The sequence below is a fragment of the Budorcas taxicolor genome, chromosome 8 (genome assembly GCF_023091745.1).
Source record: "Budorcas taxicolor isolate Tak-1 chromosome 8, Takin1.1, whole genome shotgun sequence".
NCBI classification, from domain to species: Eukaryota; Metazoa; Chordata; class Mammalia; order Artiodactyla; family Bovidae; genus Budorcas; species Budorcas taxicolor.
In genome coordinates, this window is record NC_068917.1 from 94,015,090 (window position 1) to 94,034,920 (window position 19,831).

General features: G+C 43.7%; 2 protein-coding genes across 2 annotated transcripts in view; both read right to left on the bottom strand.

Moving 5' to 3' along the window:
* The window catches only part of GRIN3A (glutamate ionotropic receptor NMDA type subunit 3A), a 198,335-nt gene that overhangs the window by 22,324 nt on the left and 156,180 nt on the right, over positions 1 to 19,831 (bottom strand). The window lies entirely within an intron of this gene.
* On the bottom strand, positions 1,907 to 2,419 carry PPP3R2 (protein phosphatase 3 regulatory subunit B, beta). The gene has a single exon (XM_052645191.1). It carries the CDS (start codon positions 2,417 to 2,419, stop codon positions 1,907 to 1,909), a length of 513 nt encoding a protein of 170 aa, XP_052501151.1.

Here is a 19,831-nt window from a genome sequence, read left to right on the forward strand (position 1 = left end):
AGGACTACACAGGAATTTAAGTGGCAGGCACATCTATTCTTTGTGGCTCATAAGTAATTTATAAAATAAAAAGTATGGCATAGTGCCAATAATGAAATTTGGGGGTTTATTTGTCCTACTTTTGGTGGAAGCAAGACTAGCTACCAGCCTTTTCAAAATATAAGGATAATAAATCTAGAAATGGATCTTCCTTGTCCTGAAAAAAGAAAATCACCTAGGGTTTGTACCTTGGCTAAGTGCATGTAGGGAGAGTATGTCTTATTGTCCTGCGAACTGGCAGTAGTAAGCGGGACATAGAGAGCTGGTAAAATCTAGGGTACGAGAACAGTGTACTTACTCTGGCTCTCCCAAACAAGCACAACAAAAACAACTACAACTTTTTGCTCTTTTCCATGAGTTCTTACTACTCCCACAATGGCTGGTCTGAAGCTATTGACATGACATCACTGGACATGGAACTGGGGAGGGAAGTGCACACTTTTGTTCTCAGTCAGTAAGAACAGCTCCAGCACATCTTGGCTGCAGGTTTATTAGGGTGTGAGGGACACTGGGCTGACTGTTACATTAGAGACAAGGCTTCCCCCAATGAGAGAACTCTCAACTTCCCTGCCAGGTCCAGGTCAGACTTAAAAAAAAAAGTTTTGTCTGTGTAGACAGCATCCACTCCTGCTGCAGAGGTGTACCTGTTCATCTCTGCATCTTTTGAATGCCAGGAGCAATACCACCTCCACACCCTGGGGAGAGTCCACTGCAGCTGGAATTACCACCACTTCTGCCTGTGGGAAGGACTCTGAGTGTGGCCCATTCTCTCCCATTGGGTACTGCAGGTGAGAGAGCTTCCCAGGAAGGGCTTCCCTGGTGGCTCAACAGTAAAGAATCTGCCTGCAATACAAGAGACCCAGGAGATGTGGGTTCAATCCCTCACTCAGGAAGATCCCCTGGAATAGGACATGGCAACCCACTCCAGTATTCTTGCCTGGAGAATCCCATGGATGGAGGAGCCTGGTGGGCTACAGTCTATAGGGTGTCAAAGGGACGGACAGGACTGAAGCAACTGAGCACGCATGCATGCGTGAGCTTCCCAGGCAGTTCTCTGTCCTGTTTGTGTGGAAGCCCCATTAACTGAACTTAATACTGGGGCGGGCAGTCAAGCCTGAAAAGCCACCTCCTCTGAGACTGATAGACTGGGGATTTTGTCTTAGCCTTTCTTACAAGGCCTCTGAATTTCTGCCCGAACAGAAACTGTAAAGGAACTGGAGCAATGAGACAGGAGGAACCCAGCTGGATTCCTAGCCCATAGGACTTGCTCCAGGATTTCTGGATGTACTGTGAGGAGTGGTCTGAGGCTTTCAAAAGGGAAAGATGGGCTTTTGTTGCCCAGAGAGAGGTGATTAAAAGATGCTCAGCCAAGAGAAATAGATTCATCCCTCTTGCTACAATAAGTAATTAATTATCTGTTAAAAGATGCTTGAACACCACAAGTAAATGAAAATAGTTCACCTAGCACCTTTTGGGAATTTTTCCCCCGTATATAAAACCATGAGAAGTAAAGGAGAAGATGTATATTTTCTTATTTTTGTACTTTAAAAGTTCTCTCCATTCTTTGTAGTTTGGTTTCTGAATCAAAACAAAGAAAAAAAAATACATTCATAAAAGCTGTTTCCTTTTCTTTTCCCTCCATGCTCCTTCATCATATTCTCCCCAACTCAAGGCATTAGCCTGAATCATTGAGAGCAGAAGAGTTAGTAACACTGAGGTAGGTGGTCAAGAGGCTGGAAGATCTTGCTTCAGTAAGAGAGACACTTTCCAGCAGGTCAGAGATGGCAGTTACTGGGCCTCTTGGGCAGATCTTTAAAGAGATAGAGAAGAAAGAAAAAGTTGTTGTTGAGTGGCGACCTTATAAAACTCACACAATGGTCACCAAGTGCTTGTGGACCTCCAGGCTTCTGACCACAGCACTGAATTCCTGGAAGGAGATTTTCCCGTCCCCGTCTTTGTCCAGGAGGATGATGGTTTTGTCCACCAGCTGCTGTAACTGCCAGTCTTTCAGATTGTCCCCCACCATCATCTTCAGCACCTGGAAGAGCTCCCCGTTGGAAATGTAGCCGTCTTTGTCCATGTCGTAGATGCTGAAAGCAAACCTCAGCTTCTGCTCCTCTCCTCCCCGGACGCTGAACTGGGAGGTCCCCAGGATGAATTCCTGGAAGTCCACCTGTCCGTCGCCGTCGGTGTCGAAGACGTCGATCACCCGCTGCACCAGCGGGTTCTTCTGCAGCTCCGGTATGGACGTGAACTCTTTGACGCTCAGAGCGCTGGAACCGTCCAAGTCCAGCTTCTTAAACCGCTTGCGCAGCCTTTTAATTTCATCTTCGTCAAAGTGCGAGCATATCTCCTCCGGGTAACTGGCCTCATTTCCCATTCTGGAGCCAGTCTGTTGCTCATAGGGTCGGCGGAGGGAGCAGGGGCGGTGAGCGCACACGCGGCTAAAGAGAGACCGTTGTGCCCGCAGGTGGAGGGCCAGGTGGAGCAGGCTCGCGGGGACATCTCTTCCCCCCGCGCCTGCCCCCATCCCCTTCGCACCCCCCCCCCCTCCCCCTGCTTCGGGCAACCAGTTGAGAAAATAGGAGGTGCTGGGAGCCAGGTGGAGGAGTGGGTGAGAGAAGAGGAGAGAAGAAGGAAGAGAAGAGGAGGAGAAGAAGGGGTGGGAGAGGGAAGCTTGCAGGGGGTAAGATAGGAAAAGTAGGCGAGAGGGGAGCTGGGGGAGAAGTCCCCTTTCTGAATCCTTCTTTCAGCACCTTAACCTTTATCTCTCTTGCTATTTTTAAAATCTTCTCACGTCTTTACTTTTCCTTCTTCTCTTGGAAAGTGAACTCCAAGGGGGTGGGGCCGCCTCTGTATTAATCGCTTCAGTATCCCCAGCACAGTGCCTGAAATGCGGTAAGTGTTTAACATATGTTGAATGACTGCGTGAACTGCAAGCAGGGGCTCCTGATGCTTATTTGCAGACCTCCTCTAAGGACTAAATGAGATAATACATCAAAGCGTTGGTGTCATATATGCATCAACAGTTGATCCTTGAACAACATGGGTTTCAACCATGTGGGTCCACTTATATGCAGATATTTTTCGATAGTAAATACTACAGTACTGCTGGGTTGGCGTTGGTTGAATACTCTGACACAGAACCATGGATACTGAGAAAGGAGACCCAGGGCTGACTATAAAATTGAAGATTTTCCACTGAACAGATGGTTGGCACCCCTAAACCCCCTGGCACTGTTCAAGGCTCAAGTGTTTTTTTTTTTTTTTTTTTAATTCTCTGGGAGGGAAAGCCAGGATTGACATCTTTCTGATGCAGTGACCACTGACCTTTTTTAGAACATTGGGTTCAGGGTCTTTGTAAGAGACTGTCCAGATATCGCACTAAATTTCTCATATGGATCATCTACAGGCAGTAACATATTCCTGAGGAATACACACAATGCTGAATTCAGGGCACTTTTCGGGAAGATACAGGTCCCAAGACCTTAGGTCCCAAGACCTCTGTCAGCTTATTATTTCAAATACATCATCTCAAACCCACTCCTTACTTTTTGCTGGGCTAGTGCCTGATGACTGTCCTGAAGATCACTTTGGGGAATGGCTGCAATGTACCCTGAAGAAGCTTTTGCTGTGTTTTCAGAGTATAAGAGGCCCTTAGGCTGTCTCACTCTCTCCCACCTTGCTTCAGCTGGATTTGTTCCTATTTTGTTGATGATGAATCTCACCGCCATTCCCCAGATTCCTTCTTCCTTTAGGAACACATCAGTTCCTCCAAGTGCATACAAAGTATTAATACATTTGGTTCAAGAACATTCATTTTAAAGGGACTTGGGAGACTCCTAGGACCCTAAATCAAACTGGAAGAGGCAAACACTCCCTCATTTTAAAAAAGGTTGGCACCTTTTTTGTGCTTTAGTTCAGCCAAAATATCAGCCTGAAGGTAGTCATGCTGAAACTGGCGCAACACAGCCATGGAATACCTTACCATTGGGTCTACACAGTTTAAAAGAAAAGGAGGGACTTCTCTGGTGGTCCAGTGGCTAAGACTCCATGCTCCCAAAGCAGGGGGCCAAGGCTGGATCCCAACCTGGCGTGCTGCAGTCAATGAGTGCCAACAGTCAGACATGACTTAGTGACTGATCTACAGTAACAACTCTGCCCAGGAGCGTTCATCTAGCGCTCAGTCTGGGTCCTCCTTCCAGTGCCCAGGCCTGGCTAAAGAGTCAGGTCTCAGCTGGCAGTGCCCACAGGGCCAGGTCCCCAGACCCTGCCTCCTCACTGAGGGAGCTAGATCCTACATGCTGTAACTAAAGATCCTGCATGATGCAAGGAAGATTGAAGATCCTGCCTGCCCCAACTATGACCCAGTGCGGCCAAATAAATAAAATAATAGTAATAAGAAAGAAAAGTAAAGGTCTAGAGGCTAAAATATTTGATGACTGAATTATTATCTGGACTGAATTAACTAGATCTGAAAGAAGCATGGTCGAGTGGAAGGAATTTAGAGTAGTGTGTTAGGGGTGGGGCAGGCACACAGCTGGGTGTTAGCGTGAGATCACGACCTTCAGCGCAGGACCTTTAACCAGAGACCATTAGCGCCTCAGCGGTGGTGGTGGGAGATCCAGCCTGGCCAATAGTCAGCTGGACCGAGGTCCTTGTGCCTGTGAGCGTGGTGAGAGGCAGATTGTGGCCTTCTCCCACGGGCACTCCAGGCCTTCTGGTGTCAGGCCGGCAAGTGAGCTGGGGGCCCGGGGACAGGCAGGCTGAGCACTGTGCCCTGCAGAGCTCTTGCTATGGCTGCCCACTGGGTGGGTCCAGGCCTTGAAGTGGTGGTGAACCTCTGCTCCACCCCCTGCGACCTAATGGCAGCAGCAGTCATCCTGGCTCACAGTGCTTGAGACCAGTCCTCGTCTGGGGAGTCTGAGCAGCCTGAGGCCTGGCTGGGTCCTGGGTGCCTGGCTCCCTCAGTGATGACAGCTGGGCAGGGTCTGGGGACCTGGCCCTGAGAGCACCACCAGGTGAGACCTGCCTCTTCAGCGGGGCCTGGGCACTGGAGGGAGGACCTGGACTGCGTGAATCAAATGCTTCTGGGCAGCGTTGTTGTTCCATCACCAAACTGTGCTCCACTCTTTGTGACCCCATGGACTAAGCATGCCAGGCTGGGCAGGGTCCTGGTCTGAAAATGGACTTAGCCAAAGGGCTGGACCCTGAAGGATGAAAGTCAAGCCTTGGGATCTTGAACAAGTAAAATAAGGGGTAACAATGTTACTTTGCCTGCAGCATTTAAGTGTTCAAAGCCACAAGCAGGCAAGGAGACAGAATTGAATGCTTCCCCTGCCCTTTCTTGTCAGAACAGAGAGTAACATGTGCTTTTGTGGAAGTTTACAGGAACATCGTGACCTGAAGAACAAAGGATCTGACCCCAAGAAGTTTGCAACAACTAATCACGTCCCTCCTTCACTTTTCCTATGAGAGGGCTTTGCTGTAAACTTTCAGGGAGTTTGGGGGTTTTTAGGCATGAGTCACCTGTCTCCTTGCATGGTCTTGCAGTTACCCTTTCTCTGCTCCAAACTCTGAACTTTTGGTATTGTTTGGCCTCACTCTGCATGGGGCACACAGACTTGTGTTTGGTAAAACAGGACAATTGAATCTTAACTGTCCACTTAATAGCTGTAAGTAGCTTGGACGAGTTGTTTAATGTCAGTTTTCCCAATCATAAAATGAAGCTAATAATGTATTTCATACAGTTGTATGAGGATTAAAGCTGTTACTAGCCAATAAGATAAATAATCATTATTATTACTAATTTTGTTATTGTTTACTCTGCTGGTGGAGATGAAGGCTTAAAGAAAGAATACTTGGAAGCCTGAGCACTTAAGTGTATGTATGTCCATTTGATGAACACTCCTTGTATACCGTGTACAATATGCCACTTGCTACTCTCAGTATTTTGCCAGGATTAACTTCAGATGTTCCAGGGCAGTGTTCTTTGGTGGCTGATGGCAAATTTTCCATTGCAGGCAAGCCGTGATGAATCTCACTCATACTTCTACGGAGTCCTCACAACTTTTTCCTGAGTAATGTTCTGACGGTCATTCTTTAGGAAGGAGTCATTAGCGTGGAAACTCTTAAGTATCTTCCTCTATGTGGTGTATTTTTAGGAGGTAGTGAGGTGCGGTGGTGAGAGCATAGGAATTAAATAGACCAGGTTCCAGTCCCTGCTCTGCCTCATTAGCTGTGAGCTATTAGAGGAGCTGTTATTGTCCTAGCCTCACTGTCCTCATCTGTAAAGTGGTGATAATCGTCATCGGCTTTATCTACTCTCTGTGGCTCAGATGGCAAAGAATCTGCTCACAATGCTGGAGACCTGGGTTCGATCCCTGGGTTGGGAAGATCCCCTGGAGAAGAGAAAGGCTATCCACTTCAGTATTCTGGCCTGGAGAATTCCATGGACTGTATAGTTCATGGAGTCACAAAGATTTGGACATGACTGAACGACTTTCACGTTCACATTCACTTATCTATTTTAAGAGTGAGAAGAGGGAATGCATATAGAAATGTTATGTAGAAGGAGAAATATTGTCCCCAGAGTTAACTAATTTAATGGTCAAACAGACAATACCAGGAAGATGGTACCACTTTATTGAAATAATTCAGTGAGCAGTTGGAACTGCTTTACTGCCTTGTAGAGGAGATAATGTGATGTTGGATCTGAAATTTTAGTCAATGTAAAGTTGAGTTTCCCATTGTTCCACATTTCATAAACTCTGTGGTTCAGCATTATTATGCGACTTAGTGTTATTGTTTCAGTATTCTCCAGCCATTATTCTTAGTCATTTTGATGAAAAATGCTATTTGTCACTCTCTTTATCACTGCGAAGGGATGTGGCTTGCTGGACATTCACTACAGTGAGCATGTTAAAAGGATTGACTGGTTGTTCTGGAAGAAATTAGGATCCTGACACCATTTCCATTTTCAATAAGCCATTTTCTTGTCCTCAACAGTTTTCAAAAAAAGAAAAAAGGACTGTGAAGGGTTATGTGCAAATATAGCTGACGTTGGAAAATAGAAACAGAAGTAATGAGAATTGAGAATCAGGTAAAACTTCATCTTCCAAGTTAGTCAGGAGAACAGGCTTCATGAGTAATTCACATAGTTACTCTGCAAGCTTTACAGGTGGAAGCCCTCATGTTTCTGTGATTTCACTGGTCAGCATTTTTAACATCTATTTGTATTGAGGTGGCCACCATGTAGAATGTGGAACAATATAGCTCTAAGTTTAAAACCTTTCATGAAGGACTTTCATGGTGGTCAAGTGGTTAAGACTTTGTCTTCCAATGCAGGGGGTGTGAGTTCAGTCCCTGGTTGGGGAACTAAGATTCCTCATGACCAGAAAAAAAAAACAAACAACAAAACAGATTACAGACAACAGAAATAATGTTGTAACAAATTCAATAAAGACTTTAAAAATGGTCCCCATTAAAAAAAAAAAAACTTAAAAAAATGTTAAAACCTTTCATGAGCATCAGAGTTCTCACCTGCAACTTATAAATAATATAGTGGTGGTGTTATTATAGGTCTAAGTGGGATAACATCTACCTTTTTTAAAAGCACCACAAATAGCACATCAGAACACATTAAGGATTCAAAAGGACCCTGAGCCCCTAATTTTGTACCCTGTCTCCTTATTCTTCCCTTTCCTACTCCTTTATTTGCTTCCTCAAAGCAGAATTTTGATGCTGGATTTATCAGTTTTATCATTCTTTGATGTGACAAACCTTGTTTGAAGTTTAAATCCATTTAATAAATGTTGCAGTAACATGGATGGACCTGGAGGGTGTGTTATGCTAAGTGAAATAAGTCAGAGAAAGACAAATACTGTATGTTTTCACTTATATGTGGAATCTGAAAAATAAGACGAATGAATATTATAATACAGAAATCAACTCACAGAGAACAAACTAGTGGTTCTGACTGAGGAAAGTTGTGGTGGGAGGCACACGAGAGGGGGTGGGTGATTAAGAGGTATGAAGGACTGGGTATAAAATGAATAAGATATAAGGATGTAATGTATAGCACAGGGAAAATATGACCAATATTCTATAATATCTTTATATGGAGTATAAGCTATAAAAATAGTGAATCCCTATGTTGTAAACCTGAAAGTAATATCATAAGTCAACTCTGTGCTTGCTTAGTTGTTCAGTTGTGTCTGACTCTTTGCGACCCCATGGGCTGTAGCCCACCAGGCTACTCCACCCATGGGGATTCTCCAGGAAAGAATACTGGAGTGGGTTGCCATGCCCTCCTCCAGGGGATCTTCCCAACCTGGGATCAAATCCAGGTCTCCTACACTGAAGGCAGATTCTTTACCATCTGAGCCACCAGGGAAGCCCAAGAATACTGGAGTGGGTAGCCTATCCCTTCTCCAGATCTTCCCGACCCAGGAATCGAACTGGGTCTCCTGCACTGCAGGTGGATTCTTTACCAGCTGAGCTACCAACTCTACTTCAAAAAAAAAAAAATATCCATTTAATACATATATGTTGAGCACCTACTATGTGCCAGGAGATGGCGTTTTCTGTGAACAAGAAACAGTCCCCTGAGAAATCTACTCTTTAGTAAGTGTTTCGGCTTTAAGGATGTAGCACTATTTGCTCAGCCTTTTATGTTCATCATGTATAGTCAAAAGGATCAAGAGTACTATGTTGATTTTCTTCTGTAATTCTGGGATGGTATTTAAAATGAGCTTTGGAATATATGGCTTTTTAATCATAATTTTGCTATTTAACAACTGTGTGATCTTGGGTTGAGTTCCTTGTCTGAAGCACTGTTTGCTCATCTGTAAAACAAGGATACAATTGCTAACTTATAGCATCATTTTCAGGATTAAATGAGATAGAATGCATAAAGTATTAGACTCTGTGCCTAGCATATAGTAGATACAAATATGGTAGATATTATAATTATTGCCTACTGATACTAGCTTGGAAAACTCTAATTCTAATAGACTATTTGCATATATAGACATGCAGATACACTCAGCTACTCCTTTGTTTTCTGCACAAATATTTATTGAGCTTCTGAAATATGAAAGGCACACGGTAGTGACCTAAGGCAAATACTTTCCCACCTGTCTCTGTCCTTATGGAGATTACTATTCATAGGGAAGATGCCTATTAACCAAATTATCATGCCCATAAATGTACAGGTGAACCCGTGGTGAGCATCACAGATGAGAGGTCACACAATAGGAACTTGATTTAGTCAGAAAGATGAACAAAACCCCTGTTGTAGAAGTGATGATTGAGCTGAAATCTCAGGGAGAAGTTAACTGGATATTTGAGCAGGGATATGTATTCCAGGAAGAAAGACCTCTGGGTGCAGACTGGGGCAGAGGAGCACATCAGGTAAGACAAACTTAAAGGCCACTTTGGCCAGAGCAGGGAGGTCAAGGGAGAGCATGGCATTAGATGAAGTGAACAGATGGTCTGACCATGCCCTAGACGTTGAAGAAAGGGCAATATTTATTCAATCATTCCTTTACAGGGCATCATTTATCCAGTTATGTTTTGACATATACAACATTGGGGGCATGTAGAGATGGTCCCTACTCATAAAATCTACTGATTACTGAGTGAATTGAAGCATTAAAGACTGTGATTACTTACAGCACAAGATGGAAAAAGAAAGATATCATCCGAGAGGTAAGGGCCAAAAGCTGTAAGAATTCAGAGAACTGAGAAATTGTTGAGACCTTCCTAGAATTCTTGCTGGAAACGAATGAGATTCCCCCATCCGCCCCAAGAAGTACTGTTTGATTCTGATGAAAACAAGGGGGACGAAATCCATGATCACAGAAGTGGGAAAGGGAGCAGTGACAGATACCAGTGACTAGTTTAATGTGGCTGAAATACTTGAGCGAAATAACGGAAGGTGAGCTGGAAGGAACCAGATCAAGAAGAGTTTTGAATGTTTGGCTGAAGACATTTGGTTTTTATATGACAGGGAAAGCCAGATGAGTGACCGAATCAGAATCATAATCTAAAAAGATCAACCTGGCGTTGTGAAGGGTGAGCTGAACAGGGGGAGAGCCTGACACTTGGGTGAGCAGCCAGCAAACAATGAAAACTATGCCTGTTTGCCTGGAGTATGAGAGCTGAGCAAGGATGAAAGAGGCGCAAGAGGAGAAAGGTGAAGTGTGTTCATTTGCTGGGCTTCCCTGACAAGTACCACAAACTGGGTGGTGTTTTCAAAAGAAATGTATTATCTCCCGGTTCTGAAAACTAGACATTTGAAATCAGGATGTCAGCAGGACCACATTCCTTCAAACCTGTAAGATCCTTCCTTGTTTATTCCTAGCTCCTGACAGTTTGCTGGCCAGCTCTGCTGTTCTCTGGCCTCAAGCCGCCATAAATCCACCCTCTGCCTTCGTGGTCACGTGTTCTCCCCGTGTCTCAGTCTCTGCAAGCTAGTTGTCTCCATACAGGGACGGCAGTCATGTTGGATTAGGGACCCTCTCCACTGCAGTATGACTGTTTAATCTCCTCTTCAATGACCATATTTCCAAACCAGGCCCTCTTCTGAGGTATCAGGGGGAGGACTTCAACCTATCTTTGCTAGTGGATTGTGGAGGGGGGGGGGGCGCACAATGCAACGCATAAAACTAGGCTTGAAGTCTTACTGGATAGAAAGACAGAGGGGGCAGGCAAAGATGAAACTCCAAATGTGACTGCACTGACTTCCCTGGCTGACCTGCCCTGTGCTTGGATGTCGCAGGAAGCTACCTTTACTGTGTGATGAGATGAGGATCCTGTAAGGGCTCCAGGGCTCCTTGCCCCGCACCCCTGACAGTGCTGGCTTCTCATCCAACTCCCACAGCTATGGGAGGAAGTGTTTTCAGAGGAAATGTTGGGGCAAGTTTTCACATTACTGCTGCTGCTGCTGCTGCTAAGTCGCTTCAGTCGTGTTCGACTCTGTGCGACCCCATAGACGGCAGCCCACCAGGCTCCCCTGTCCCTGGGATTCTCCAGGCAAGAACACTGGAGTGGGTTGCCATTTCCTTCTCCAATGCTGGAAAGTGAAAAGTAAAAGTGAAGTTGCTCAGTTGTGTCCGACTCTTCGCGGCCTCATGGACTGCAGCCTACCAGGCTCCCCTGTCCATGGGATTTTCCAGGCAAGAGTACTGGAGTGGGGTGCCATTGCCTTCACATTACGAGACTTGGTTAATACTGTCTGAGAAATAAAAAGCATGGTTTTCTGATATTTTGTAAAACTTTATACTATAACCACTAGATGGCAATCTTCACACATTTTCACGTTTTTTCTTTTTTTCCCCCAGAAGCAGGAAACTTCAGAACCTGGAGGCAACTATTTAGCACTTGGAATAATTACGGAGGAGTCCTGTTTCATGTGATTCCCCCACAGATTTAAGTGTATGGAAATCTGAAAAAGTGAAAGGAAGACTGTCTCTCATAATAGTCCTAATCAGCTTGAGCACTATTCACACCTTTTAGTCACACAGTAAATAACATTTATAAATATTCATGAGCTCGTTGAATTCAACCAGAGGGAAAACAAGGACTATTAACAGTAGGCGGTGATATAACTGATGCCCAAGCATCTCTGGTATATCAAAGAGGAGACTCTTATGCCGTGTTATCCGGTTACTTGCTCATTAGTAAGGGTTGGGTGCGGGGTGGGAACTTGCTGGAATGTTTTCACTGTATCAGAATTCAAGCTTCTGTCATTTATATTAACCAGAGAGCCATAGAGAAGCAGCTCTAGCTTTGTGAAAACAAGCTGCAGAAACAAAACTAGAGAAGTGTAGATCTCCAGGCTGTGTACCCAGCAACCCGACTTGGAATGCTGTTTAAAGAAAATAGTTATTGTTTCTTTAAAGATTTGTTTTACGTCGAGGCTAATGGTTTGTGTAAGCCATCTTCATGTTTTCTCACTGAAATCTAGAAGCTGAGTTGGACAAAAGGCATAACATAAAATTGTAGGTGCTCATTAATAAGGCATACTGCAAAACAGAAAATTCCAGAATCTTATATTTCTCAAGTTTTCCCCCAAAGTCTTCAGTTCTATAATATGTAAGCATTATATGAAAGAACATTTATGTTGGAATTATAAGATGCTTCTGCTTTTTTGGAGATGGGTCCAAAAAATAAGCATGTACTTATTATTTATTAAGTATTTTTTTCTTCTGTGTGCATAGTCTGTACTCAGGCAAGGAGGAGGAAACATTTGTTCAGCTAGGTGAATTTGTTCTGGTAAGAGAAGGTGAGGCCTTTCTGAGGCTGGCCTCCCTTTCTTCATGTACAATTCCACCACATTATAAAAGGACACACGTACAGCTTTGTGTTTCCTTAGGTTTTCAGAAAGCGCTACCTGGATAGGTTCCATCTGACCTTATGCTTGGCTTAAATATTAAGCTTAATTACTTAGGCTATTTCAAGGGAAGCACTCAGCTGTCAAGGTGGTTCTTGACTTACACAGGTTTTCAATTTAAAGCAATCTACAGTCATTAACTCTCCCTGCCTCACCATAACTTTCATCAGGTTGAAAAGCAGACAGTGACATTTTAAATTGGAAAAGGAAGGGGCAGGGATGAGAGAGGTGCAGGAGGCTGTTGCGATGTGACCTAGTTGTTAACAGCAAAAGAGACTGAGTTAAAACTCACTGCTCCTCCACTCCTGTACTATTCCGTTTGGGTCTTTAAAGATAAACTGCAAAGAAAATTGACAGGCACTGAAGCTCCTTGATGTGACTTTTGTGATCTCTTTGGCTTTCAACGTATAAATGACTAACCCATTCCTCATCCCCACAAAAAATTAAGAGGGAAGAATGGGTCTGCTATGAGAAAGCTCCACTTTCTCAGTGAACAAATATTACTAGGTTTCACACTAGATGCTTGTTTTGGTGGTCAGGGATGGAGAGCCCATCAGTTCATCGTCCTCCTCAGGGTCTCAGGAGCCAGATCTTCAGCTAGTTAGGTTAGGATTCCTCTAAATGTGCCTGCCTGAGAACCACAGCATTCTCAAAGCAGGACATGCTGCATGGCTCAATCTTAAGGGCAATAAACAGGCTTCAGAGAAATTAAGTGATGTGCTGAAAGTCACTCAGTTGGTTCATGAGAGAGTCAGGACAACTACCATCCTGACTACCATATGATATGATAACTACCATCCATTCAGTACGTACCACATGTCAGACAGTTTTATGAACATTATCTCTGTTCCTTACACCAAGCCAAATCATTAAATCTTCTCTCCAGTTAGTAGAGGAGGAAACTCAGAGAGGTTAAGCAATTTGTGTTCATGATGTCTTGATGTACATTTTACATGGGGATATTTTGACACAGAGGTTGTTTTTATATTTGCACCTCTACAGTGCTCTTAAACCATTTACACTTCAGCTTAAAATATCACCTAATAATGAGCTTCACAAACATCCTCACTCCACCCCTGCTCATCCTTACTGGATGAGGTTCAGGATTGGGGGTTGCCAATGATGGATAAGATCAAGAATGAATTAAAGGTTGGGTTGGGGTTAGGAGCCAGGAATGGGGTGAGGGCAAGGATTGAGTAAATTCAGGGATGGGGTGAGGGTCAAATTGAAGGTGAGATCATGGATGGAATGGGGCAAAGTTTCCTAATGTGCACTTTCTTTAATATTAATTTTTCAAAAAACCACTGAAAAGTGTAATTTACTTTTAGACTGTCTCAAAATTTATTTTTCCTTTTCCCTACTTTCCATGATTGAGGTTTCTGGATTTCTGAAGTAGAGCTCCCTTCACTGCAATGTTCCACCTCGTGCTTAGCATGTTACTTGTTTCCCTAAACCTCCAACAACAATACAAGGAGACCCATGGATTCAGAGGCAGAAAGCCTTGTAAAACCCCAACAAGCTATGGCTTCAACTGAGGCTCACAGAGATTCAGTAACTTCCCCAAGGATGTGAAATTATCTCCTCAGAGTAATGAGAGAGCAAGGGTGGTCTGCCTCCTAAGACCGAGGTCATTCCAGTCCCGGTTGCCCTACCTCCTCCTCTGTAATCCATGCAAGGAACAATCTCCCTCCCTGCAGGCTAGACCTTGGTCTGCACATTCTAGGTGGTCAGGCTGCGGTGCTTTCTTTTAGCTGGCCCCTTCCCCACCTTCACTTGCCATGAGTGGCTGTTCTAGACAGTTTTTACCTCCCAGACCCACTCTCCACCTCTCCCCATCCCAGTCTGTGTCATGAGGAGGCTTATGGACTACAGTGACTGGTTTCCTTGGCTTAAGACAGTGGTAGAAGAGGCTGGGGTTGGGGGAGTGGAGAGGAGACTAAGGTCAGGTATTTACTTCCTGGCCCTCTCTCAGCCAGGTCACTGTGGCATGTATATGCCCCTAACCAAAGGCTCCAGCTCCTATTTTAATACCCTCCCCTGAAGTGAAAGGCAAAGGAAAAAAGGAAAAATATACACATCTGAATGCAGAATTCCAAAGAATAAAAAGGAGAGATAAGAAAGTCTTCTTAAGTGAACAATGCAAAAATGTAGTTGAAAACAACAGAATGGGAAAGACTAGAGATCTCTTCAAGAAAATCAGAGATATCAGTGGAACATTTCATGCAAAGATGGGCACAATAAAGGACACAAATGGTATGGACCTAACAGAAGCAGAAGATATATTAAGAAGAGGTGGCAAGAATACACAGAAGAACTATACAAAAAAGATCTTAGTGACCTGGATAGCCATGATGGTGTGATCAGTCACCTAGAGCCATACATCCTGAAAGTCTGGAGTGTGAAGTCAAGTAGACCTTAGGAAGCATCACTACAAACAAAGCTAGTGTAGGTGATGGAATTCTAACTAAACTATTTCAAATCCTAAAAGACAGTGCTGTGAAAGTGCTGCACTCAATATGCCAGCAAATTTGGAAAACTCAGCAGTGGCCACAGGACTGGAAAAGATCAGTTTTCATTCCAATCCCAAAGAAAGGCAATGCCAAATAATGTTCAGACTACTTCACAGTTGCACTCATTTCACTAACAAGGTCATGCTCAAAATCTTTCAAACTAGGCTTCAACACTACATGATCCAAGAACTTCCAGATGTACAAGCTGGTTATAGAAAAGGCAGAGGAACCAAAGATCAAATTGCCAACATCTGTTGGATCATCAAAAAAGCAACAGAGTTCCATAAAAACATCTACTTCTGCTTCATTGACTATGCTAAAGACTTTGACTGTGTAGATCACAACAAACTATGGAAAATTCTTAAAGAGATGGGAATACCAGACCGTCTTACCTGCCTGCCTTCTGAGAAACCTGTATGCAGGTCAAAACGCAATAGTTAGAACCAGACGTGGAACAACAGACTGGTTCCAAATTGGGAAAGGAGTATGTCAAAGCTATATATTTTCATCCTGCTTACTTACCTTATATGCTGAATATATCATGTGAAATGCTGGGCTGGATGAATCACAAGCTGGAATCAAGATTGTCAGGAGAAATATCAATAACCTCAGCTGTGCAGATGACACCACCCTTATGGCAGAAATCAAAGAGGAAGTAAAGATCCTCTTGATGAAGGTGAAAGAGGAGAGTTAAAAAGCTGGCTTAAAACTCAACACTCAATAAATGAAGATCATTGCATCCAGTCTCATCCCGTCATGGCAAATAGACAGGGAAACAATGGAAACAGTGAACGACTTTTGTTTTTTCCTTGAGCTCCAAAATCAGTGTGGATGGTGACTATAGGCATGAAATTAAAAGATGCTTACTCTTTGGAAGAAAAGCTATGACAAACCTAGACAGCATATAAAAAACAGAGACATTACTTTTCTGACAAAGGTCCATATAGTCAAAGCTATGGTTTGTCCAGTAGCCATGTACGGCTGTAAAGAAGATTGAGCACTGAAGAACTTGTGCCTTTGACCTGTGCTGTTGGAGAGGACTCTTGAGAATCCCTTGGACTGCAAGGAGATCAAACCAGTCAATCCTAAAGGAAGTCAGTCCTGAATATTCATTGGAAGGAGTGATGCTGAAGCTTGAAGCACAAATACTTTGGCCACCTGATATGAAGAACTGACTCATTGGAAAAGACCCTGTTGCTGGGAAAGACTGAAGACAGGAGGAGAAGGGGATGGCAGAGGATGAGATAGTTGGATGGCATCACCGACTCAATGGACATGAGCTTGAGCAAGCTCCGGGAGATGATGAAGGACAGGGAAACCTAACGTGCTACAGTCCATGGGGTTGCAAAGGGTCAGACATAACTGGGTGACTGGACAACAAAGGCAGTAGTGGAAGATGCCAAGGCAGAAGGAGACTAAGGTCAGGTATTTACTTCCTTGCCCTCTCTCAACCAGGTCACCATGGCATGTTTACATCCCTAACCAAAGGCTCCAGCTCCTATTTGAATGCCTTTTCCTGTGCCTCCCTGGGTTCTAGGAGTGGTTCTCTCCGTGTTTCCCTTTGAGCTAAGGTGTGCTTCCTTAGCGTAGGTAATGTCTCCTTCACTTTACCTGCCCTGAGATAGTGCAATATTTCTGTTGCTCCCTTAGATCACACCTCTGTAAAGAGTTTCTTGAAAATTCTCCTCAGGCTGTTTGAGTGTGCTATCCATTCTCTGCCCAAACTGTCTCCTCTTTCTTTTTAACTATAACCAGGTGGTTAAAAGGCATATTATTCAACCCAATATTTAAAGGAGACTTATATAAAAGGAGGTACCATCATAAATCTTAATAATGTCTTGAAAGGTTTTGGGAGTTTGCTAAGCTGTGACCTGCTACTGTCCTTTTCCTCGTTTGTAAATAACAGATTTCATAAATCCTGGAACCCTTAAATTCAGTGGCTCAAAAAAAATTTACATTTTTGGGGGGCTGAGTCAGAGTAAAATGAAGGAAATTTTATACTTCCATACTTTTTTCCTGTGGAATTGATTGACAATGAGTCTACTGTGGGCAGAGGCACAGCTGTGCTAGGAGGACCATGAAGGAACATCTGAGGTCAATTTAAAATTCTTCTCTGAAAATTGCTGGAGTTTGGTCTGCAGAATTGAACCTGCAATTTTCTAGGTGACTCTGGGGAGCAGATAAAGCCCTAGAATTAAAAACAAAAAACAAAAAACAACAATTTATTCTCCAGAGAGATTGCCGCTAGACAGCTCTAGGATTGCCAAGAGATAAAGGGTGAATAGATCAAGGTTCTCACAGGGGATCAAGTATTAATGTCCAACTGTGAGAAATAGGTGGAAGAGAGCACGCTAGGAGACCATATATTGCTAGTATTCATTTGCCAAATGAGGATTTTTTTTTCAGAGTGAAATTGTTTAATGACTTTGTGGTAACAGACGTGGACTAGGACTGTACCTGGAAAATGGGAGGTCAGAGGAATGTCCTTCTTAAGAGCACCTGTTGGGAGAGGTCCTCTCCAGAACATTCCTGCTTCTGCTGTGCTGTGCTCTGCACCCCTCCCCCTGGGGGAGTGAAGGAAGAGGGATGTGTTCATTAAACCAGGAGTCCCCAACCTCTGGGATTTAGTGCCTGATGATCTGAGGTGGAGCTGATGTAATAATAATAGGAATAAAGTGCACAATAAATGTAATGCCCTTGAATCATCCCCAAACCATCCCCCTACCCAGGGCCATGGAAAAATTGTCTCCCATGAAATAGGTCCCTGGTGCCAAAAAGGTTGGGAACCGCCGCATTAAACTACTACTTTATCAACTCCTTACAAAAAGTTACTGAAGAGATGAAGAAGCTGAGACTGAGGTGGGTTCGTGATTTTTCCAAGGCAGATAGATGGTACAGGCAGGCTTCAAATATGGTCTGTCTGATTTCCAATCCAGTCCTACTTTCTTCACACTAATAGCCCAGACTGTATGATATTTGAGGCAAAAGGGATGGCGAGGAAAGTGCTAACAAGCATGCTTCCTTCTTCCGACCTTTTCTAGAGAAAGCGAACCCCTTCCCCACCTCAAAACAGCAGGTGGAGACCCAAGGATTGAGTGAAAGAATATACAGCAGGCAGAGGGCCTTCACAGAGGAGACCAAGCTCAGCCAATGAGCTGAACATGGATTTCATTGAATTACACTGTACCTTTAGGTTCTGTGAGGGTGACATCCTGAAATTCTGTCCTAGGTTCTTCAAGACAAACATGCCAGTCAGTGCCCAGGGATATGCTCTGCTGTTTAAATGCACACAGGTGAGCATCCCTGCACAGCAGTGTGTTACTGAACAGACCAGAATAGGCCTTACTTCAGACCACCATCTTGAGAAAGAAGTGCTCCCTGTGTGTCCTTAACATTCCCCGAGGCTGGAGGTGGCCCCCCTAACTCTACACCCACATGGATGTTATCAGAATCTTCCTTTATTTCTGTCTCTGAAGTTCCAATTAAGGGTACACTTCTCTTCCATTCTCCTCATTCCTACCCCTCATCTACTTCAAATTCAGCTGACCTGGAAAGCCCGCCCAGGGTTGTCTTAATAACCATAACTTGATCCTGACATCAGCCTCTTATCCAATTGCTTCCAGCTCACTACATCTAGAGTTTCCCAAATGCCTCTCCCCTGAATTTGTTCCATTAAAAAACCATGGTTGAAAATTGATGTGGTATATTTTGCATGCATCATCTGAACAGGTCATGGCTTTTCTGATTTTTTGTTTTTCAAAACCTGTCTTCTTTTTTGCCCACACTTAATTTTGGTTTTGTTTGAAATTTCTGATAAATCCATAAAGCCCTGGAACAGTTATGATGAAATCTCATCATCCTTAAGGATGTAAGTTACTTTGTGGTTATCACATTTGGGTATAGGCTCACTATTTTACATGCGTTGTCTGCCCTAATTTTCACCACAGTCCTATGAAGTAGACATTTTCACCCCAATTTGCAAAAGCTGAGGCTAGGAATGGACAAGTAACATGTTTAATATCACTTAGATGGTAGTTTTCAAACCTAGAACTGTCTCCAAAGCCCATGCTTTCAACCATTATGCGTTATGGTAAATATATTAAGCATTCTCATCTCCGGATGACATTAAGAAAGACCATGATCACTATATCAAAGCTGGGAGGGTACTTGCAGATGATTATATCCAAATACCTCATTGTACTGATGACTAGAAGCAGGTAGGATTGGGAGAAGGTGTAAAACAGGTGGTTGGTTGTCTACTTAGCATCCATTCTCCTGAATCATTCTTCCTAAGGGAACCCTGCTTTCATTTAGGTCTTCTCTATGGGACTATGTATTGCCAGGGAAGCTGCCCCCTTACTAGTCCTAAGGGATGAGTCATGGCTGGCTAATCTATCATGGTAATCTCATTCTCCTCACCATTGATTGCTTAAACATGGACAGATGACACAATTTTTGGCCAATGAATTTGAAGAAATCTACTGGAGAGTTTCTGGGAAGGTTTCCCCACTTCTAGAAAGAGCTATAGGAATCTAAAGATATCTATGAATCCCAGGAAATGCTCCTGATGGAAGGAGAGGAAGTATTAATACTTCTATTAACTATGCCAAGTTTTTTTCCCTAGGTCTTTCCATAAATGTTCTCTTATTCTCGAAACAAAATGACAAGTTATGTTTTATTGACTTCCCTGGTGGCTCAGACGGTAAAGCGTCTGCCTACAATGTGGGGGACCCAGGTTCAATCCCTGAGTCAGAAAGATCTGCTGGAGAAGGAAATGACTACCCACTCCAGTATTCTTGCCTGGAAAATCCCATGGACAGAGGAACCTGGTAGGCTACAGTTCATGGGCTCGCAAGAGCCAAACATGACTTAGGGACTTGACTTT

Excerpts from the sequence above, each read along its gene's own strand:
- PPP3R2 (XM_052645191.1), bottom strand. The coding sequence starts at position 2,419 with ATGGGAAATGAGGCCAGTTACCCGGAGGAGATATGCTCGCACTTTGAC.